The sequence below is a fragment of the Pristis pectinata genome, chromosome 33 (genome assembly GCF_009764475.1).
Source record: "Pristis pectinata isolate sPriPec2 chromosome 33, sPriPec2.1.pri, whole genome shotgun sequence".
Taxonomy (NCBI): Eukaryota; Metazoa; Chordata; class Chondrichthyes; order Rhinopristiformes; family Pristidae; genus Pristis; species Pristis pectinata.
In genome coordinates this window covers 4,124,233-4,148,260 of record NC_067437.1, presented here as the reverse complement: position 1 = coordinate 4,148,260, position 24,028 = coordinate 4,124,233, and the positions used below count along the sequence as shown (strand labels likewise).

General features: G+C 44.1%; 1 protein-coding gene across 5 annotated transcripts in view; it reads right to left on the bottom strand.

Moving 5' to 3' along the window:
* LOC127585622 (transportin-3-like) overlaps positions 1–23,601 on the bottom strand; it is a 49,344-nt gene extending 25,743 nt beyond the window's left edge. For 4 of the 5 annotated variants that reach the window (XR_007958542.1, XR_007958543.1, XM_052043229.1 and 1 more), the window contains exons 1-11: positions 23,466–23,601; positions 20,077–20,201; positions 18,298–18,498; positions 14,744–14,817; positions 13,657–13,813; positions 11,027–11,170; positions 7,827–8,002; positions 4,308–4,446; positions 2,673–2,819; positions 1,167–1,274; positions 767–858 (exon numbers count right to left, since the gene is read on the bottom strand). Coding sequence is in view for 3 of the 5 variants with exons in the window: in XM_052043229.1 (XP_051899189.1) it covers positions 767–858; positions 1,167–1,274; positions 2,673–2,819; positions 4,308–4,446; positions 7,827–8,002; positions 11,027–11,170; positions 13,657–13,813; positions 14,744–14,817; positions 18,298–18,498; positions 20,077–20,193 (1,355 nt within the window). In the remaining 2 variants the exon portion in view is untranslated. Of the gene's footprint in view, positions 1–766; positions 859–1,166; positions 1,275–2,672; positions 2,820–4,307; positions 4,447–7,826; positions 8,003–11,026; positions 11,171–13,656; positions 13,814–14,743; positions 14,853–18,297; positions 18,499–20,076; positions 20,202–23,465 lie in introns of those variants that run through there. The other variant, XM_052043231.1, reaches the window with a different exon arrangement.
* Positions 23,602–24,028: the final 427 nt, after the last annotated feature.

Sequence of the window (24,028 nt, the reverse complement as noted above, 5' to 3'; positions counted from 1 at the left end):
TGTTTAATTTACATTCTTAAGTTTTGTAATATTTTCCCCTTTTACGGGGAAAACTCCAAGGATCTCAACTCCCAGGATCTCTGATTCTTGCTGTGGTATTGCTCTGCAATGCTTGAAGCTTTTCAGTACTCCACACAAGGAGTCTCTATTCATACGCAAGCCTAAACTAGGAAATTTGATCACTGGACAGACCCATTGCCAAAAACCATCTGCTTCTCACTCAGTTTTCATACATGGTCACTTTTACGCCGAAACAGTGCATTCTAAGCGCCAAAGCCAATAAGTGTTATATGCAATACAATGAAACCAAAAACACCAAATGACCTGGATTGGGATTGTATTGAATGTGCTAAATGGAGATCTCGGGGGGTCAGAATACTGCTGATAATGAAGACATCTTTAAAAATCAAACAACTATCTCCCTCCTCCCTATTAAAAGGAAGTATTTTCTCCCCTTCCTGCTGTGTACCCTTGCACATCACATCCCCTGCCCCTACCCAAATAATGCATCATTTGTCAGCCAAGGGAACTTGCTTCAAAATGGATACAGCCTGGGCTCAGTCACCTTCTGATCATCAAAGGATAGAAAATGTCACCTGATGATTTGTGTGTATGTCAAGATAATTAACGACACAGAGAACTCCTAATCTTGCAAATGTTCTGAATTAAATCTATCCTTCCACCCAGCCCTAGCTAAAGACCGATCCAGTCTTAAACTATAAAATTATTCAAGTCATGCCAAGCAGCTCCACAGATTCACACTCACGGGTTTAAGTTTTTGACCAACGCAGTCATGATGAAGAGCACAGCTTCTGTCTCCTCCCAGGCTGGGCTGCCCTCCTTCAGTGTTGAATACAACTAGGAAACAACATGGCCCAAAGTCATCAATTGCATTCCCAAAGTTATGTCAAGCTAAAATAATGATCAAAAGAGCATTTAATTTGACACAAGGAAGTTGTTTAAACAAGGGGTGCTCAGTACACAAAATGGACAAGGCAGAACACGCAATTAACAGTGGGCACTGAGTTAGGTGGCAGGAGGAGAAAGTGGGCTGACAGATCGATGGTGTACAGATGATCGTTGCTTTCTCTTTCAAAATAAAACTTTCTTTCGGATTTGTTTATCACGTCCTGTCCTGACTAACAGTTGAGAGGATTCTTACTCACCCGCAGGAAAAACTCTGAGGCTCCAATGAGGACTATAACATCTTTCAGCAAGTCGGAAACACGCAGCCTGAACTCGAAAAAATCGTCTGCCTCATCCAGAACTCCTTCCTGTTAGAGAAACGTTGCAGTGGGAATACTGACTTGTGCAAAGCTAAAGATACACCATTCTGGACCCCACATTACAAGTGGGCTTAGAAATAAAATTAAAATCCAATCCAACCGCTGCCAACTCAAACCCAACCTCAGTGTTTATAATGTGTTTCCCCATACCTGACATTGCACACAGACATTTGCAGTAAAGTTGGGGGAAAAAAAAAGTTGCTCTGCTCACATACACTGATGAAGAATCGGAGACTCATCAGGTAATACTAAACAAACTATCCTGACCAGGATCATGTACAACCCAATCGAAGCCCAAATGTTTTATCAGAACATGCACCCAAATCCACAAGCTTTGTTCAGAGCGCTGGGCTCTTCCTTATATCCTTCCAAGTGAGGAACCATTTTTATTTCATGTCATTTTAGCCTGCTGGATAGTAAACAGCATCAGCCAGTGCAAATAAGAGGACAACAGTTTTTGTTGTTGGTTTGCATCAAAAGGATATCTGACAAAGCTTTTTTATCCTATAGGAAAAATATGATTAAATTTTAATTATATATAATTAAAATCACTCATGCAAAGAAGTGTTGACACAGGATAGCATTCCCACTTTCACAAATCAGTACTGTGCACTCTCAGGTACACACCACACTGAAAGAGGGAGCATCACTTTGTGGTTATCTAAAGCCACAATGCACCTCAACTGATGTAGCAGCATTTCTTTCATTGTACTGCTGTGATAATTTTCCCAATTCCCTTCTTGTACCTTTCTGAGCAAGGTTCAGAGGAAAATTAATGGCAGTTCAATGCAATAGGATACCCCCCCACCTCCTCAACCAGAATCAAAAAGGAACTACAATGCGACAATCATTTTATTCAAGAACTTTGCAGTTAGCTAGTGCAGGAGATTTCTACTTAATCAGTCTCGGGTGAGGCTGAATTCATATCTGTGAAGGAAAAGGTCAGTACCTACTGCACCACCAACAATGAGCGTCAGGTCCTGTGAGTAATTCTCACTAGACCAACATGCCCCTTCCTCCGAGCTCTGAGAAGCAATGGAAAACTAAAGGTATTTCCACAGTCAAAAAAAAATCAGAGGACTCTTGTCACAAGAGAGTCAATGAGAATGCCACAATCTGCTTGAGGAACTCAGCAGGCCAAGCAGAATCTGCCGGAGGCAGAAGGAGGAATTGTCGATGTTTTGGGTCGAAACCCTGCATCTGTCCCAATGCAGTTTTGATCCAAAATGTCAACAATTCCTCCCCTCCCCACAGATGCTGCTCGAGTTCCAGATTCCAGCATCTGCAGTCTATTCTGTCTTGAGTCAATGAAGGTGGTTTATTTAAGAAGCAGTGCCACTTCTTCAACTCCTAGGGCATTACTGTGCGCAAATTCAAGTCACCTACGTGATCAGGGTCCATCTGAGAGTGGAAGGTGAGAGACTGAGTGAGTCTCTGGAAGTATGGCCTGAAAATCTGATTCACCGAGGGATCCTTCAATTTGTGGAGAGTTTCTGCCAGTCGGTACCAGAAATTGAACGTGATCTCCGCCACCTGCACAAACACATCCACATCATCAGGACAAAGCAACAGCAAGACAATTTCAAGCAATTTTTAATGTAACAATATCCTACATAGGCATTAGTAGGAGTAAGCCAGTAAGCTGCTCAAGCCTATCATTCAAAACAAAAATCACAGCTAATCTGACTGCAACGTCAACTCTGCATTCCCACAGTAACCTTTCACCCCCCCTTGCTTTTCAAGAATCCATTTCTGCCTTAAAGATATCCAAAGACTTTGTTTCCACTGACACTGAGAAAGAGAGCGCAAAATACTCATGACTTTCCAAGTGCAAAAATTTTGCCTCCTGTCTTAAATGGACAACCTCACAGTGATCCCTAGTTCTAGATTCTGCCTTTTTATAAAGTAAATCTTGTCAGCTGTGGCTCAGTTCGTCACACACTAGCCAGAGTAAGAAGCTCTGCCCCAGACTTGAGTGCTGCACTGACAGGGTTGACATCTTGCCAATGAGAAATTAAACCAAGGTCCTGTGTGCCCACAGGTGTATATGATTCCATGGAACTACTTTGAGCAGCGGAGTTTAATCAGTGAGAAGGCCAATATTCAACCTTAAGCAAATGCACCAAATCAGATCATCTGTTTGTGTAATGTAGTCATTATTATAATGTAAGAAACACAGGAGTTATTGTGCACACAGGAAGCTCCAACAAGTAGCAACAAGGCATTGACTAGATAATAGTCTGTATTCAGTGACATTGATCACTGCACCTTTCATCTCTTCCACAGGTTTAACATCTCATCCAGAAATGGTACCTCTGACCACATCATGGCTTTCTCAGCAGCATGCTAGATGCATCTGCCTGGAGCACGAGAGTGAGTCATGGAGCATGGAAACAGGCCCTTCAGCCCAACCTGTCCATGCTGACCGAGATGTCTATCTGAGTTAGTCCCATTTGCCTGGACTTGGCCCTATTCTAGGCCTTTTCTATCCATGTACCTGCCCAAATGTCTTTTACACATTGTAACTGTACCCACCTTTACAGCTCGTTCCATAAAGCCACCATCGTCTGCATGGAAAAGTTGCCCTTCAGGTCCCTTTTAAATCTTTCCCCTCTCACCTTAAATCTTTGCCCTTCTAGACTCCCCTATCCTGTGACCATCCATCTTATCTACACCCCTCATGACTTTATATACCTCTACAAGTCCTGGAATTGAACCCACAACCACCAAATCAAAGTCTGTGACAGCAGCCCTTCCAAGACTGATTGAATGGAGTGATTGCAGCTTAATTTTGAGACATGTTGGTGGAAGGACCAACCAGCAGCACAACTCAAGAGGTAACGAACTGGATGAAGTCAGTTCTTTATAACCTATCGTACTGCCATCTGGTGTTCCATTTAGTGTTTTTGGTTCAGAACTAATGGGAATCCACCCAGAAGCAGCAAAACTAAGTAGAATGTTGTCACAGCAGCTGGGTTGCAGCCCCAACACTAACCCTACTGACAACGGGCAGGAACTCACCTCATACTGCTCATGTCCAACACAGTTCAAGATGAGGTTAAGTGTTTTAAGGTCACCCAGCCCCTGTCCCGGTGAGCGGATAACCATCTCAAGTAGCGTTTCTGCCAGCTCAGTGAAAATGCGGCAATAGTTCAGTGCCCTGGAATACACAAAGGCCACCGGATTGAAAGAAAGAACTAGCACAAAAGATGCCTCTACTGCTCCCATTGAGACTTGATTAATTTCATAATAAAGCTACTGTCTCATCAAGTACAATACTGGTCGCATTCAGAGTAATGCTCCCTTTTGAATTGAATTGGTTTATTATTGTCACATGTACCAAGGTACAGTGAAAAACTTGTCTTGCATACTATTCATACAGATCAATTCATTGCTCAGTGCATTGAGATAGTACAAAGTAAAACAATAACAGAAGCAGAATAAAGTGCAACGGCAGTGAAGGTAGATAATAAGGTACAAGGTCATAACGAGGTAGACTGTGAGGTCAAGAGTCCATCTTATTGTACTAGGGAACCATTCAATAGTCTTATAACAGCGGGGTAGAAGCTGCCCTTGAGCATGGTGGCATTTGCTTTTAGACTTTTGTATCTTCTGCCCAATGGGAGAGGGGAGAAGAGAGAATGTTCGGGGTGGGTGGGGTCTTTGATTATGCTAGCTGCTTTACCGAGGCAGTGAGAAGTGTAGACAGAGTCCATGGAGGGGAGGCTGGTTTCTGTGATGTGCTGAGCTGTGTCCACAACTCTCTGCAGTTTCTTGCGGTCACAGGCAGAGCAGCTGCCATACCAAGCTGTGATCCAACAAGATAGGATGCTTTCTATGGTGCATCGTTAAAAATTGGTAAAGATTGATGGAGACATGCCAAATTTCTTTAGCCTCCTGAGGAAGCAGAGGCGCTGGTGAGCTTTCTTGCCTGTGGTGTTTATGTGGTTGAACCAGGATGTTCACTCCTAGGAACTTGAAGCTCTCAACCTTCTCGACCTCAGCACACTGATGTAGACAGAAGCATGTGCACTGCCCCCCCCTTCCTGAAGTCAATGGCCAGGTCTTTTGTTTTGCTGACATTGAGGGAAAGGTTGTTGACATGATACCATGTTACTAAGCTCTCTATCACCTTCCTGTGCTCTGATTCATCGTTATTTGAGATACGATCCACTACAGTGGCATCATCTGCAAACTTGTACATGGAGTTAGAGCAGAATCTGGCCACATAGTCACAAGTGTATAGGGAGCAAAGAAAGGGGCTGAGCACACAGCCTTGTGGAGCACCGGTGTTGAGAATAATCATGCCGGAGGTTTTGCTGCCTATCCTTACTGATTATGGTCTGTTGGTCAGGGAGTCAAGGATCCAGTTGCAGAGGGAGATGTTGAGTCCCAGGTCTCAGAGCTTGGTGATGAGTTTGCTTGGAATTATAGTACTGAAGGCGGAGCTGTAGTCAATAAACAATAGTTCAACGTAGGTGCCTTTACTCTTGTTGCCACAAATGTACCTTCTCTCTATTCACTTCACAATCTAAAGTGATCCCTCATTCAACTTGCCAAACACCTAAGCACAACTTTACGGCTAGGAGTGTAAAACAGATCTGTCGAGCTCCAGGCAAGATGGGATCACCTTTACCGACCAATCCATGTAAAAATACATGGAATTACATGGAGGCTTCAGCACAGAAACTGGTCATTTGACCAAACCGCTGACGCGATTCTTGGACCACAAGTGCCTGCTCCAACTACATGACTATATCCTCTACACCTTGCTCTGTTGTGTATTTGCCTGGTTTCCCTTCAAATTACATTAAATATTGTATTTGGCAGCAAGTTCCACGTCCTAAGCGCTCGCTAGGTAAAGAAATTCAGCAGCTGCCACTAAAATCAATTAGCTAACCCTCAGTCAGTGTCACCTGAAGTGTCTGCTGGTACATGGCGATTAACTGACCACAGACAAAAGGGCAAATCTCCTTCCCTACATTGCTACAGTTGAAGGTGTGGACTAGGCGGTTGGAAGATTTAACTGCTGATTATTGAATGAATCACATCCTGATTCTTCAGTCACACTTCAATGCAGAAACTCCGATAATTTGAATTAAGCAAAATGGGAATTTCAAATTAAGTAGCTTTGACTGCACTATAATTTAATTAATACAAGGTAGACAGGCTGGTGAAGGTGTATGGCATGCTTGCCTTCATCAGCCAAGGCAATCAGTACAAGAGTTGGGACTTCATATTGCAGCTGTATTGGTTAGGCTCACCTGGCGCATTGTGTGCAGTCCTGTTCACCACACTACAGGAAAGATGTGATTAAGCTAGAGAGAGTGCAGAAAAGATTCTCAAGGAAGTTGCCTGGATTGGAGGGCTTGAGTTATCAAGAGAGATTGGATAGGCTGGGTCTGTTTTCCCATGGGGCCAAGAGGAGACATGATAGAAATATATAAAATTACAGGAGGCACAGATCGGGTAGATACCCAGGGTCTGTTTCCCATGGTTGGAATGTTTAAAACTAGAGGGTATAGGTTTAAGGTGAGATGGAGGAGGTTTAAAGGGGATCTGAGGGGTAAACTTTTCCATATAAAGAGTGGTTGGTATCTGGAGTGAGCTGCTAAAGGTGGTGAAGGCAGGAACAGTAAAAGCACTTAAAGGTATCTAGACAGGTACTTGAATGAGTGAAGATGTGGAATTAATGCAAGCAAGTGGGCTTTATACAAATAGGCATGATGGTCAGCATAGATGTGGTGGGCCAAAGGGCCTGTTTCTATGACTCTAAAAAATCTTGGGAGGCCCAAGTACTTTGTTCCTGAAATTGGTCATTTCTGTTGAATGGTTGATCCATGAGTGTTTCACGTGTACTGTACTTCACCCTAGGCATATGGTCAGTCTTCACTTGCTCTAGCATCCTTAAAACACATTGACTGTAAATGTGATGTATTCAGATACTCCATCACAACAAAAACACTTCATGCACTCCTGCCCCAGTATCTGGATGCACAGACATTCCGGCCAAAATTACTAGGTAGAGATTAGAATGGGAAAACACCTGCCTACAGGGTCACTGAGGGTCAAGTAGGGCCACATCACCAATATTCGAGGGCAGAATGGAGATAATTGGGAAAAATAAGGCCCATCAATCATAGCTGAAGCTGACAATGCTTTAAATGAATGGGAATGATTTTTTTAAAACACACACTCGGGTCATTTTGATGAAGAAATGAACCTGCTTTTTTGGGGATGTCAATAACTTTGTATGAAGTAGTTTGTACAGATTCTCTTCAAACAGACTCTTACATTTTTTTTGTAAACTGCTTCACTGTTTTAGTAGATTCTGCCACCTAAACATATTTGTTGAAAGTCTGGTTATGCCTATAACTTATTAGCTGATCAAGTTTGGCAGTATTCATCTGATTAACCAGTGGAACCCTCAGAGGGTCTATCATAAAACCATTTTCAACATCGCTGCATACTCACACTGTATAAATGATTGGCAGCTTCATGCCACAGAACAGACAAGTTACAAACTTCGTCAATACTTACTTGTCCATATCTTCACAGGCAACCGCATTGTGGTAAGCCTCCTCAAGTGCCATCACTCCTTCCTGCAACTGCAGTGCCAGGCGTAGACTTTCTTGCAAGCCTTCAACAGCATACAGTGCTGCACACACACAGTCGCTAGCGACCTCATGCAGGTTTGAGGACGTCTGGTTGTGCCTCTGAAATACAGAGATGGTTGATCTTTCAGCATTTCTGTACACCTACAGATACTGCAGTTTTACTATCCCCTTCAGTATTATATCCCAAATGTTCAGTAAACATACACAAATAGTCAGATGTTTACCAAAATATCATTCGTGCCCCGAGTCAATAATTACCTCCAATAAGTGTACAAAGTCAAGCACAGTGGCTTTCTTGCCAACATCCACCCCCTCAAAGGCATAAGCACTTCAAGAACAAGTTAGAAAAATACAAAAGAACATTCAAACTATTAATTTCCAACCCTCCTCCCTCCCAGCCCTTTTACTCTCCACCTGTGAAAGCACAGATTCTTGCTGGGGTGCAGTTCAATTAACCCTTAAAAGGTTGATCTTCATCTGAACTCATGGAGATTACCATAAAACCAACTCCACATTGAATTTGCCCAGTATTCACATGACATTCATATACTTCTACATGGGTTAGGGGTTGCAGGAACAGCGGCAACCATGTACTGGGATCTCTAGAACCAGGATTCTTCTAATTTGAATGACTTTGGTGCTCCATTAACTACATTAAAGCCACTGAAGGAATTTCACAGCTGATGTTCATATGGAGACCCTTTACAGAGACCCTATTTTGTTAGTTTCCAAGGGAGTTTCTACATTGATTTCCAAGGCTTTTGCTCCTTTGGCAACACCATCAATGGAGATCTACACAGGCCACTGGAATAGGAATAACTTGAAGACAATCTGACACTTGCATGGTGGATCCAACTGACCGGTGATTAACACCTTCCCTTTTTCCCTATTCCTTCCAACAGTAATGACATTCAACGTCCTGCTCAATTTAATTGGAATCAGAGGATGCCCTCTCTAATATTTCCTTTCAAAACCTGGGTAGTCCCAAATTCTGCTGGAGGCAACCTCAATATAGGAACAGGCATTGAGAACATAATTAAATGGAAGCACCAATACAACCTACAAGGATTAAACATTACAGAGGACAGGCAAAGGCCAAAGGGATATGATGTCAATGGCATGTTTCCCAGGTAGGCAGAACAAGATGACCACAATGCCAACTGGAAAGGAATTGTTGACAGAAAATAAAAAGGCTGGCTCTGTCAGAAAGCTGACCTGCCAAATGTAGCATTGTGCCAGATAGAACAGAAAGTCCCAAGTGTGATTCCCGGTCTGTATGGTATTGGCTGGGCTTTCTTGGAGTTGTGACGCTACACTGGGTCAAGGAACACAGACTGGGGGATAAAAACTGAACCAGAATCTGCAGTTTGATCAGCTTCTGATTGTTGAAGCAGAGACATCAAGGATGACAGCACGCAAGGTAAAGAAAGTGAAAGGTCCACTGTGATACATTCCTCTGTCAGATACCCTGCCCATGATAACCACCCAAGCTTATGTGAAGAGTGAGCCTGGCCAGGAATAGGTTCATCAGGTAGAGAGCAGCTCCTCAACTCACTGGGGCTGGTGACTACATTCCTGTTAACTCCTTTCATGGCCTCACAATGTCCCAGTGTTTTCTGGACAATTATATTGTTGAAGTGCAGGCACTGTTGTAACATAAGAATGTCCGTGGCCATGGTAGCTTTCTCTTTTGTTAGAGTCAAATTCAGCAAATTGTTCACCTCCCCTCCTCCACCATAACAACTCTCATCCCCTCCCTGTGTTTCTCCAGTCTCTGGGCATTCACTGGCTACCTGAACATGTATTACACCCTGGATGTAATACATCCAGGCACGGTAGCATAGTGGTTAGCATAATGCTTTACAACGCCAGCGACCCGGGTTCAAATCTGGCCACTGTCTGTAAGGAGTTTGTACGTTCTTGCCGTGTCTGTGTGGGTTTCCTCCGGGTGCTCCAGTTTCCTCCCACATTCCAAAGATGTAAAGGTTAGGAAGTTATGGGCATGCTATGTTGGCGCTGGAAGCATGGCGACACTTGCGGGCTGCCCCCTAAAATCACTATGCAAAAGATGTGTTTCACTGTGTGTTTCTATGTACATGTGACCAATAAAGATCTCATGAGCCTGGTTTAATCCTCACCCAAAGGACATATACATTCACTTTCCAGCAGGTGGCTCCAGATAGCTAATCAAGACCAGTCCTCTCCTGGTGTGTTGAAGGCAGTCGCATTAGTAGATGTTATACCATTAGCAACTAGGACAGGAGATTAAGAGCTCAAGTCTCACTAAAGACAGATCAGCATTGAACACTGTGGCCCAATGCATCAGGAATAGATGAGACAGTAAACTGAGCCCATAGATCCTCTAATGCTATTTCAATGAAGAGGAGGGGAATCATTCACACTGTATTTAGTTAACATCATTGAAACATTATCTGGCCAGGGTCAATCTGGTATTCATGAAAATTGACATCCAGCAATTGCCACAGCAATTCTGTGTTACAATAGTGGATGCACTTCAACAATATAATACATTGTCCAGAAAACATATTGGAATATGATGAGGTCATGAAGGGTGCTATACAAATTCAAGTCCTTTCTTTTGACAACTACACCACCCAAGATCAACTCTGATAACTAAGTGGGGAAGGGGAAGCGAACAGGAAGAGTTTGGAAATGACTCTGCTTTACCTGGAGCCAAATCACCAGGCATTTGATCAATGCTCACACATCACGACGCAGCAGGTGCAAATCAGCCTGGGCACAGTTACAACCAAACGCGATTACAAATCTACAATAGAGGCTAAGCAAATGTAGCTTAAGAGTGAAAATAGTATGTCAAATGGCACAATTGCTTCATGTTGGGCAGGATAAAGATGGCAGAGCAGAAGAAAAGGCAAATGCTGGGCATGTGAGTAAACATCACAGAAGGTCACAGCTTCCGTGCGAAGTCTGTGCAATCAGTTCACGTGGGCATCGACACAATTACTTTGAGAAGAAAAACTATACCGTCTCCAACTGACTGCTGTCCACTGAACATAGACTACAGAAGTGTACTGAACAGTTGCCCTGCTTACACTGGATCCATCCAAATACCAAGCATCAAGCTTCTTAGCTCATACTTACAAGGACCTGGAAGAGGGCCACTAGTAGCTGGCTGTTGGCAATGTGGTCGGTATGCAGGATGCCCAGGTTAATCCAGCTCATCAGGCATCGGAAAACTTTAATCACCAACTTCTCATCATGGCTGCAGCGTTCCATGTAGGCTGTCTGGAGAAAGTACAGAATAATGAGTCAGGTTCCTCAACAACACTTGACAATGTGAAGTGCTACAAAAGCAACAGACCAGCTGACACCTTAAAGGGCTCCTTGACAGATAATATGGGAAGAAACAAAAGAAAAAAAGGGTAAATAGATGCCCCAGTCTGTGATGTTTCCCAACCTGACATTATTAAACAAATGACTGAATGGAACTAACAGAGGATTGGTGTAAACGGGTGGTTGATGGTTGACACAGACTCAGTGGGTTAAAGGGCTTGTTTCTGTGCTGTATGTCTCTGACTCGAAACATGGGCAGTAGCCTTCTGTATCATCCAACTGCAATGAGCTTCAGATTGTAGCAAGTACATGCGTAGTGCACTGGAAATCAAGTGATGTACTGGGAAAATTGAAAAAAAAAAGCACAGGCTCATTCAGGAAAAAAAGTGAAAATGTTATTATGCCAGCAGGTATAGTTTCTCCACTTTGGGTGGGGATAAGGTGGCACAGTGCCAGGGGAAGGAAAGTCACATTCTGGGCTCGTGGTTAAAGATAGCACTGAGCAGTAGGTGGACACAACTTTCTTTCCACCATCTGAAATCTGCTTGGCCTGTTAAGGACATCTTTTCTCAAGGCCTAGGTTTGAATCTAGCACTAAGCAAGCATCTTGCCACTGCCAACCCGTCTATTCACTTCCTAATGGCCTCAGCTCCACAAAACCAACAATAACGTGGAGACAACCAGGAGGAGCAGCAAGCACGGTAAATACTTGGGAGTCTTGTTAACACTCCAGAGAACTGGCTGAGGTTGTAGTTATCCCTCTGAATCTCCTCCCCTTTTGGATCATTGTCTATTTTCCCCAGGCCTTGATGAGAAGCCTAGGAATGTTTCACCACCTTAAAGAAGCAATACAATGGAAGCTGTTGAAACAGTCAGGCTTTGCAAATACAACTGGAGCTGAGCATTGCAAAACGTAAACCATACAACAATTCGGCAGTCAATGCTGCTTTATACCTTTTTTAAAAACATTTTGTTTTATATAAGTTCACTCCAAACAGAGCAGATTAACACTGAGGATAAACAGAAGGAAGTTGATCTTCATCCCCTCTTTGATTACCCTAGAGGTTGGACTTAAACTGGATTTTTAGCAACTGTGCACTGAAAAAGGAACAGGTGGCATCACTGGAGACAGAGATGCATGATCAATAACCTGCTTAAGAAAAACAGAATGGACAACTGGAACCAGCTTTAATGGGCAATTGACCAAGGCTGAAAAACACCATCATGCTGGAGGGAACTCAGCAGGCCAGGCAGCATCCGTGGAGAAAAACAGGCAGTCAACGTTTCAGGTCAGGACCCTTATTCAGGACTGAAGATTGCAAAAGGGGAAGCCCAATATATAGGAGGGAAAAGCAGAGCAGTGATAGGTGGACAAAAGAGGGGAGGTGGGGTGGGCAGTGTCCGCTCTCTCTGCGACTCCCTAGTTCACTCCTCCCCCCTCAGCCATCCCGCTCCCACCCCGGGAACTTTTCACTGCCCCCGCCATAGGTGCAGCACCTGCCCCTAAACCACCTCCATCCAGGGACCGAAAGAGTCCTTTCAGGTGAAACAAAATATTCACCTGCACCTCCCTTAATATCATCTACTGCATTCAGTGCTCCAAGTGTGGCCTCCTCTACATTGGCAAGACCAAACGCAGACTAGGTGACCATTTCGCAGAACATCTGCCCTCCATCTGTAACCGCGATCTGCATCTCCCTATTGCCAGTCACTTCAACCCCATCCCACACTGTCACAGATATGTCAGTCCTTGGCCTCCTCCACTGCTAGGAGAATCCCAAGCGCAAACTGGAGGAACAGCACCTCATTTTCTGTCTTGGAACCTTGCAGCCTGATGGCATTGAATTCTTCCACTTTAAGTAATTCCCACCCCACCCCCCCAACCATGCCTCTTCTTTTCTTCCCTTTCCTAGCCTCTCTTTTTTTTTCTACCCCCTTGTTTTTTCCTCCTTACCTTTAACCCATCCCCCGGTGGATCTGCTCTCACCTCCTCCCCCACACCTGCCCATCACCATCTCTTACCTGCATCTACCTATCAACACCTTGTGCCAAACCTGCCTCCCCTCTTTTGTCCACCTATCAGTGCTCTGCTTTTCCCTCCTATATATTGGGCTTCCCTTTTTCCTATCTTCAGTCCTGAAGAAGGCATCTGACCAGAAACGTTGACTGCCTGCTTTTCTCCCCGGATACTGCCTGGCCTGCTGAGTTCTTTCAGCATGATAGTATTTTTCATCTAGACTCCAGCATCTGCAGTCCTTTGTTTCTCCAAATGACCAAGGCTGCTGCTTCCAATCGTAATCTGCAGAAGAAATTTTTGACACAATGTAGGAACTGGACAGTGCTGATCGCAACATGCAAGTACATGTGCATATGCACATGCGCAAACACAAACATACAGAAGAACACACACAATGGGATTCCAGGCCACACTGAATTACCAATAAGCCGATCACCAAACTGGCATGGTACGCCAAGTCCTCAATGACCTCAGTCCTTCGATTGGTACCAATTCGCAGTGAGCGACTATGCACCTCCTCTGGGAGCACCGTCAGAATCTCCAGTAGGAATGGGAGAGCAGATTCATCATTGCCGTACCTGGGAGAGACAGCACAAGGAGTGAGATCAATTACCCAAAAGCAAATAAGCTGAGGAAAAACATAGAACACATGCCATTCCACCCAATAATTGTTGGAAGGGAACCTGGATCTGTTTGGTGTATTAGAGGCATTCTGTCTCAAGAACTGGTTTTGAATCTAGCACTAAGCCAGTGTTTACCCACTGCCAGCCTCTAGTCTCCTCCATAAAGCCTACCCTTACAGACTTCTTTTTTCACTTTCTAGTGGTCGCAGTTCCACAAAATCAACAATAGTGTTGAGACAAACAGGAGGAGCAGGGAGCACTGTAAATACATGGGAGTCTTGTTAACACTCCAGAGAACTCCTAAGATGCTGGCTGAGGCTGTGAATCCCTTCTCCTTTTGGATCATTGTCTTATTTTCCTCAGGCCTAGGAACATTTCTTCACCTTAAAGATGCAACATAAATGGAAGCTGTTGAAAAGGTTAGTTTTTGCAGATGCATGGGTCTTAATGCAAGATGCTAAACTGCCATTTTATCACAGGAGTTTACAAGAACAGAAATAAAAAAAATTACAATTTGCTATGGGGCAAAAAGGTCAAGGTTAGGGACAAGAATAATGCTGGGATATCGTGGAGGTGCTTTACTCAAGCTAAACACTGGTGGTCAACAGGGCAATATGTTGGAAGTTATAAGCTGATATGCTTGGCTTTTAGAATGTGAAAATATCCCATGCCTTGAGAATCGTCAGTGACACCTACTATTATTAAATGGACAGCAGTCAGACCCAGTTAGTACCAGAAAAGTGAGCAATTGATGGAACTAGAGAAGATTCCCTATCCATACATTTCAGGATGCCTAACCTCAGCAATATTCATTTTCTTAACACAAGCACAGCTCAGGGCAACCACCAGAGGGAGGCATGTCACCAATATAAAGGCAACACTCACTTCTCAATTAGCGTCTGGACACAGCTCTTCCACGATGTCATCTGTATGGCGAGGTCTGCAACAGCGAGAGCCAGCTGCGATCCAAAATAGAAAAGACAGCGAGGAATTACTGTTAATAAAAGCAGCACAAGAGAGAAAATTTGGGGTTAATTGGTAGTGGACTTCTGTTGCATTCTCCAGGCAGCACAAGGTTGTGAGTAACCCACTCTGTTATATGTTTTTTGTTTAAATGTCACCGGGACCAACAGCTTACAATAAACTGACCAGGCAACAGCAGAGAAATTCTGCAGCCTTGGACCTCTGTTCACAAATAGTAACCCTCTGGCGCAAAGAAAGGTAACTCTATTCTTCCCACACTAACTACAGAACAAGGCCCTTTATCAATCAATTTCAAAATTAGAATTCAGATCCTAATTCCTGTCTTTGATTAGGTGAATTATCAGATAAGGTGAAGAACTGCTGACAAAGTAAATGGATGTGCACCCCACATTTGCCTCAGCTACATCAGAACTCAAAGAATTGGACAGGGAGCACTTATCCTCAATCCTGTGGGGACTGTAATAAGGGTTTGAGGGGAGGGGAGTTCGAAGATGGAGTTGTGACCACCTCCTGGTCAGTGCAATCTTTAACAACAAGCCCAGTACACTGGTGACAAAAAATATCAAGTTTGTACACAGGAGTAAACAAACTGGAAATTATAGAAAATTTAAGGCACAAAATATGCCATGTGACCCAAATGGTTTATGCTCCATATAAACTTCCTTTTCTCATCCAACTCCATCAGCATAACTTCTATTCCTCTTGTCCATATCCCTTAAATATATCCATGCTCAACTACTCCAGGTGGTAGCAAGCTCCCTAAGGAAAATTACTCGAATTCTTTATTGCTTTTACTAGTTACTGCTGTATATTTATGAACTCTAGTTTTAGGGCAAATGGAAGCTAAATCCAGGTAGTACAAGTGATTGGAAGTGGGAAGCAGTATCACTGGATTTCACTCCAAGGGGCAGCATGGGGGGCACAGCAGGTGGAGCCGCTGCCTTACAGCTCTACAGACCCAGGTTCAATACTGACCTTGGGTGCTGTTTCAGTGGAGTTTTCATGTTCTCCTTGTGACAGCATAGATTTAACCTGGGTGCTCGGAGTTCCTCCCACATCCCAAAGGCATGCTGGGTGATAGGTTAATTGGCCACTGTAAATTGCCTGAGTGTAGGTGGGTGGCAAGAGTTGTGGGCATGTGAGAGTAAAAATTTACCAGAAAGTAAACAGGGGGTTGATGGAATTGCTCTGACAGCCATCATAAAAGGAGCTTATTTGACCCACTGGTCCACTGCTGTAAGGAAATATGAAATATGTAATTTATGGATTACCACAAAGATTCAGACACAGAGGTAGAGCAAGTGCAGTCCAAAACTGCAGGGAATACTGAAACAAGAGTCCTAAAGGATGCTCAAACACAGTGGGACAAGATTAGTGGACAAGGCAACAGAGTGTAATTCTGTATAGCAGAAGGAGTTTCCAGCATTTGTTTTTAATGGAACACTGTATTTTACAAAGTATTGTAGAGGTGGTGAAGTGATGAATGATAGCAGGACTTCAAAAGGAGTATAGCTTGACAATCTGGGCTCCAGAGTATGAGGATAATTGAGCCCACAGAGAAGATTCTCAGATTCACTAAGATGCTGCTTACTATGAATATAGACCAGTTCGGAAATGGTCTCTGTTAAGGTTACAGAGGAAATTTAGATATGACCTAATAGACAGGTTTAGAGGTTGGAAGGAGCAGGTCACATTTGGTTTCCAGTAATTGAGGGATTCAGACCAGAGAGGCAGACAAAGTTAACTGGAAGAGATTTAGAAATAAAGTGATGACATTTCCTGTTTAAACACAAAGTTGAGAGGCTCGGAATTAATAGTATAGCACTGATACAGCAGTTAAGATACGAGACCAATAATCCGGAGGCCCGGACTGACAACCCACAGACCATAATTCAAATCCCACCAGGGCATTTATGGGATTTAAATCTGTTGGAGGAAAGTTGTAAAATAAAAACAGTAAACAATGTAAGTAATGAAGAATACAAAGGTTTGTTGTTAAAATCCATCTGGTTCACCAATGTCCTTGAGAGGAAATCTGCCATCCTTATCCTGTCCAGCCTTTCTGTGACTCCTCATCATGTACCCCCCATGTGGTAGACTCTTAAATGCCCCCCTGAAATGGCTTGGCTGTAGGACTGTCCTTTCTCAAGGGGCAAGAGGAATGGGTAAACAGTTCTGGCCTTGCTAGCAACAACTAGATCCCAGAAAATGATTTTTTTTTTAAATACCACCAGCGAACGAAGCTGAGCACAGAACATTATTTATGGATATCAAAAAAAATCCAACAGTCAGATATGGAAAATAAAATAATACAGGATAATATAAGCTGGGAAGAGTGCAAAGATTTATGAGAATGTCGCCAGGACTTGAGGGCCTGAGTTAACTTTATTCCTTGGAGCGTAGGACACTGAGGGGTGACCTTATACAGGTGTATGAAATCTTGAGGGACAGAGATCAGGTGAACGTACTCAGTCTTTTCCGCAGGCTTGGGGAATCAAGAACTAGAGGGCATAAGTTTAAGGTGAGAGAGGAAAGGTTTAAAAGGGACCCGAGGAGAAACTTCTTCACAGAAGGTGGCGCGTATATGGAGCGAGTTGCCAGAGGAAGTGGTTGAGGCAGGATATAAGTCAAACACAGGCAAATGGGACTAGCTTAGGGGCATCTTGGTCGGCATGGATGCATTGGGCCGAAGGGCACGTTTCTGTGGCAACAAACAATCTGCTGGAGGAACTCAGCGGGTTGAGCAGCATCTGTGGAAGGAAAGGAATTGTCCACATTTCGGGTGGAAACTCTGCATCAGTACTGTCATTCAGATCAAAACCTGGGTCTCGTAAATGCGCAGAGGGATAAGCTAACCTACAAGAAAAGATGAGTGATCCTGAATTTCTGGCTTCAAATTCTGTGTTTTTTTGATGCCAGTTAGATCACAGAGCCCTTAGCAAAGGAAATCAACCAAGGTTCCAGTCTTTAGCTGCAGGGTTGAGTTCGCCCACAATATTACTTAAGCTGATGGAACCAACAGGCTGTATGTATGAAGAGTGGGATACCGGCTCATGGATCCCTGGTAGTTATTTTTTTATTTGTAATAATGTTCTGTGCTCAGCCTCACTCACAGGTACTATTAAAAATAAAAGATTATGTTTTTAGGGATCTGGTTGTCGCTGGCAAGGCCAGAACTGTTTTCCCATTCCTCTTGCCCCTTGAGGAAGAACAGTCCTGGTTTGCCAGGCAGTTTTATGGAGGGTTTTGTTGGGGGGGGGGGGGGGGGGGGTGGGGTGGTGGGAGATGTTGGTGGAAGTAGCAATTAGTATTCCTGTATCACAATCCCAAGGTTTCAAGTTATAGATGCCACGGGTTCTGCTTCACTCAATTGACATGGATCCGGGATCTAGAGGTGGAAAAGCCAAACACTCACTCCAGCATCCAGTTCCTTTTAAGTGTTGCATGCACAATACCTGCGTGACGATGGCCTGGGACAAGTCCTTCAGGCTCTCCAGATGTGTGAGCAATGAGTCACGGAGCGATGAGTGCATCTCAGGGGGCAACTCGTAAAACGAATACTGGATTTTCATCTTCATGGTCTGGGCAGCGAAGTAGCACGACTCGATGTCACGCTGCAGTCTCAGCAGTTGGTCCGAAATCTGCCATGAGAACATCTGGCCAGTGGAAGAGGAGCAACAGGAAATTGTTGAAAACTTTCAAAGCAGCTGACATTTAACAAACTCTTCAGAGGACGATGCAAGCTGTTAAATTCCTTCAACCAAAACTTAAATTTATTTCATTGAAATACTTTAAGACGTGGAATTTGTCTTGGTTCATTGTTGTCATGCGTACCGAGATAGTAAAAAGCTTTTGTTTGCGTGCCATCCAGGCAGATCACAGCATGCACGAGTACATAGAGGTAATAAAAAGAAAACAGAATGCAGAATATAGTGTTACAGTTACAGAGAAAGTGCAGTGCAGATAAACACAAAGTGCAAGGCCACGACAAGGTAGACTGAGAGACTAAAAATTCATTTAGCATACAACAGGTCCATTCAAGAGTCTGATAACAGTGGGACGGAAGCTGTCCTTGATGTGACAAGCACAATAGGTTTGAGGAACAATTTTGACAGAAGAGGTATCTGGATGCACCTTAGTGCTTGCTAATTGACAAAAGATCACTTTCCCAACAAATAAGGGAACCTCCTTGAGAAACTCCAGTTTTCTCTCAGGATTTATTTAATGAATTGGTATTAATTCACTATCCAGAGAATAAAAGAAATAAAATGCATTCAAAACAACAATTCAATGTTATAAACCAACTTTAGTTTTGTGTAGCCTGCCTAATCCCTCAACATATCATTTCCAGGGACATTGCTCTGAAAGCAAGTACATTGCCAGAATACTAAGAGATCTAAACAACTAACACAACCAACTCTGGAAGGTGACAGGGGCTGAAGTTCATCAGCCGGACCAGAAATGGCAAGGGAGTCCTCTGTTTCATTATTATTCTCGAATCAATTTCCAATAAGGAGAAAAACTGTAATGTCGTCACGAAAGGTGTTAAATTCCAAGTGCACCTACAAAGTAAATTTACCTGAGTCATGCTGCTTTTGATATTGAGATCCGAGTTTGGTCAGTGACCTCACCCATGGCTAGTGAGTGATTTCTAATAGACAATACTGATCAGATCTCACCATAGAGTTTAATTATTTTGCAACACACAAAATGCTGGAGGAACTCATCGGGTCAGGCAGCATCTGTGGAGGGAAATGGACGGCCACATTTTGGATCGAGACCTTTCATCTGAACTTCGTCCAGGTGAAGACATCAACTGTCCATTTCCCTCCATAGGTGCCTGCTCCAGATTCCAGCATCTCCAGTCTAATTTTTTTGTTTTAAGCAATTTAAAGATACCATTTCAACAATCTGCAGAGAGAAAATTACATATTTCAGCCAAAGTCTGTGTACAGACTTATTCTAAACTTGACTATTTTTTATGATCATCGAGATTATCCTGCAGCTATTGTCTCATTGACCAATGAAAATAACCCATCACTACCATAAGCTGTCATTAGCTTATCACAGCACCTCCAATTCTCTCATGGGAAACAAAGTACAATAGCATGCAATGTAGAGTGCTGGAATTCCAGTTATGTTAATGCAAGTCAGTAAGGATGCACTTCTTGTCTCTTACCATAGACAGACCAACACTGGTCTGACAGATCTACGTTGTATACTGAAAAACTCACCGACTTCTGGAATTCGCCCAGCCAGGCTGAAGCTCTCTCTTTACCCTGTGGATCTGGGTGATGGTACAAAGCTTGAACAGCTTGATAGACAGAATCTAAACTGACCTCCCCCTCCATTCTGTGATCTAGAAACCAATGCCAACAGATGGGTAAATTATTACACATCCTTGTAATTCGAAAGCTGATTTCCTTCAGGCACGTTACATCCCACTGTGCGAAGCATCCTTCCCTGCCCCCTTGTATGCACCAATCTTGTTTGCTAACCAGCCTCCATCAGCTGAACAAAAGCTGCAATGGACTGATTCAGCCTTGGCACACAAGTGGCTACTCATCAACTGTTACCTGATGAACCAGGCCATTAGGTACTTCATTATGAGTATTCAAGCATTTGCATTTGTGGATCACACATACAACAGTGTTTCAGGAGCCACATATAAAACATAACAAAGCAAAACATAACAAATTAAATTAGTGCAAGTAATGGACGCTGAGATTCAAAATTTTGCATCCACGAGGCAACAGAATTTAACAAGTCTTTTTAAACCTTGAGTGTCAGTAAATTTAATCAAGGTAAATCAAAAATGTTCTTTAAAAAAGCAGCAAAAGAACAGTGTATCCAGAATTCATGGCTTGATTTCTAGGAGTTGGACACCAGCTCACTTGAGCTGCTGGTTAATCAGCCCTGGATCTCTTGGATCATAACTAAAGCACTTGAACACACCCCTGCACAGAAACAGTGGAGCCTCACAAACTTTTACCTGCAGACATGTGGCAGACCCCCACATGCACACAGATACCTACGTTTGTGCAGGATTGCACTCCCCCACAGAACCCAAGGCCCATGTGTTAATAGTCAGGTGCAAAGGCTCAGATGCTTCAGTAGTGAGCAATGGGGCTTTCTTTGGTTGGGGTGGCGAGGGCAGGCACAGGAAGAGGAAACCATCTGTGATCTGTGTCAGCAACTTGTCCTGCTGCCAGATTACTGTGCCTTGTACAAAAGGAACATCTGGCTCTAGGCTGAAAAGCAAAGAGGTGTGATTGAAATTCAGTGCTTGGTGATATTATCATGAACATTGTTCAAATTACCATCTCATAATTCAGCAAAATTGTTGAAATGATAACATTAAAGGTTACTGATGACATAGCTGAAATTATTGACATGGTCACAATGCCAAAGCACAACTAGTCATCAGAACAAACACTATTTTCCAATAACAATGGACCTCTTGAGCTCACGAGCTGCCAAGTACCACTACGCGTAACGTGTGCTAAGTGCTGTGACTTTAGCATTTCCTCATCCTCATAGGACTTCCAGATGCCTTCACAACTTGAAGCAGGTAATACGGCTCTTGTGTGGAAAGGCAGAATAAAAGGTTGCAGTTCACTGTAGGATCCCAAAATTTATTCCACAATATCTGAGAAAGGAAATGATACAAGGCTGACAGACAGAGTCAGTGGCTGACTGCAATATTCCCATTGTGTCAAAACATCAGTAAATTCTGATGGCTTTAATCACTCTACCAGAGACACTGGCGCTTCAGAGGCCAGTGATCTGAATGATCCTGTAGGTGCTGCATTCTACACTGGGCGGAGGGTATTGTAGTACAATGGCCTAGAAGTCCAGAACCCTGAACAAATGATCTGGGAATAGTTGTTAACTAAATAATTCTGCATTAAGAAATCAGTAACAGTAACGATGACCACAAAACAAGTAGATTTTGTAAAAACTTGTAACAAATGTCCTCAAGGAAGGAAATCTGTCATCATCCTTGATGCCTGTGCTTGACCCTAAACCAGTTTCCTAAGGTCCTACAGCATGGAAACAGGCTCTTCAGCCCATCAAGTCTGTGCTGACCAACAACCACCCATTCACATTAATCCTACGCCAATCCCACTTTTATTCTCTCCACATTCCTATCAACTCCCCTCAGATTCCACTACTCACCCACACACTTGTGGCAATTTATAGTGACCTACCAACCTACACTCCCTTGGACACTGGAGGAAACCAAAGTGCCCAGAGGAAACCCATCAATCACAGGGAGAACATGCAAATTTCACACAGACAGCACCCAAAGTCAAGACTGAACCTGGTTCTCCAGTGTTGCCAGACAGCAACTACACGAGCCATGCCACTGTGCTGCACCTTCTCAATTCCAATCACATCATCCCTGTAATATGGCAGCAAGATATGCAAGCTGTGGCTAATCTAACATAACTTTCCTGCTTTTATTTTCTATGCCTCAGCTAATAAAGGAAAGCATCCCAAATGAATGGGGTTTTAACCAGCATTCTGGTAGTTTATGAATCAGTGAATTACCTGCAAATAGGTAATTAATAAAAAGCTCATGTCAATTTAGGAGCACAACTGGATTTGTACCCAGAGATTGGCAGGGAGGAAGTGTGGGTCAGAGCAACATGGAGAATAAAAACAGCACACTTGTTGGACTTGTGTAATGATGTTGAACAAGACAATTAGCTACAGAAACTCACCACCGATGCCCACAACTATCTACCCAAGAAGGTTGTGTAGGCAGAGTCAATATTAAGGGAGTTGAGGGGTGTGAGGCTTCTGCATTGCGTGCCATCCAGATGATTCTTTTCCTCTGACATTGTGAATGACACATTAGATTATAATGGAAACTGCAACCTTTCATTCTGTCACACAAGGCACACATTACCTGGCACATGTTGTGGGGAGATCCAATGAGCTACTATCTGCTTCACAGAGAAAATCGAACTAAAATGACCCATTGCATCTGTAAGTGTTAAAAAACTCTTCCCATACCCCTTGACAAGTAGCACTTAGTGGATTCACTGCTCTGGTGACATCCTATTTACTACATGAGCGCTGCCAGCCTTGGGTCCTGGTCCGATAAGGTACCCAGCTCCTTGCCCATTGCCCAGCTCCGGGCACACAATGTTTTTGGTTCAGAGCTGGGATCTTGGCCATAGCGCGTCCCATGTGGATGTAAACACAACCACGGGCACGGTTTTGGAGAGCAGATGGGAAGTCCCCGCTCACCCTGTGTGCCACAGGGCCAACACCCGACCCTTCCTGCAGGCCCCCGGCCCGCTGCCTGTGGGATCTTGCTGTGCGCAGACCAGCCGCCTCGTTTCTCTGCACCAGGGGCTGCACCCTCCCGGGCACCTCGCTGGGTGCAGAGGGGGTGGAGGGCGACGGATCCCGGGGCAACGCCGGAGCCATGCAAACCAGGGAGTTGCACTCAGTGCCCTTTTATTTCTAGAAGGTTCCGCTGGGCGGAGGCGCCGGGTTAAGGCCCCCCGGATGCATCCCCGGGCTGGAGTGAAAGGCGGAAGCCTGGACCGCGGAGCACCCTGCCTAAAGCAGGGCCACGTCTCCCCCCGAGCACCCACTGCCCGCTCACCCCTCGGCGGTCCCCGGCTGCCCTGCCGCTCCCGGCCTCTCCGACGGACAGCTCCGCTCCGCGGCGCCGCCTGATGACCTCACGGCGGAGGTCCGCCCCCGTATCTGTCATCCTGCCCTTCCTATTGGTCTCCGCTCAGTGATTGACGCGGCTAATCCATCCGTCTTTCTCCCATTGGGCCGCGCTCATCTGATTGATGATTGGTGCGCTCTGCGGATGCCTCCTTCTGGTTGAAGCAGACAGACATCAATCATCAATATAGCCCCCCTTCTCTTGGGGTTCTACCTCTTACTCATTGGTCAACTTTTTTCAAGGGACTTGAACCTCTTCCAGTTTATTGGACAACATAGAGTTCAATCAAACACGTCCCGCCTCCGCACCCTTGCAAAAACCTTTTGTTCATTTTTGATTTCTTCATCCATTTTATTGCAAGTTTTTTATTTAGAAATAAACATTATCTTGAGAATAAAGGAAATCTTAGTTGGTCTTAGATCACCGAATTCGTTGTTTCCTTAGCCCTGAACGAGGTCCCAAAGCGCATGCGTAACGCCGAATTCCCTTAG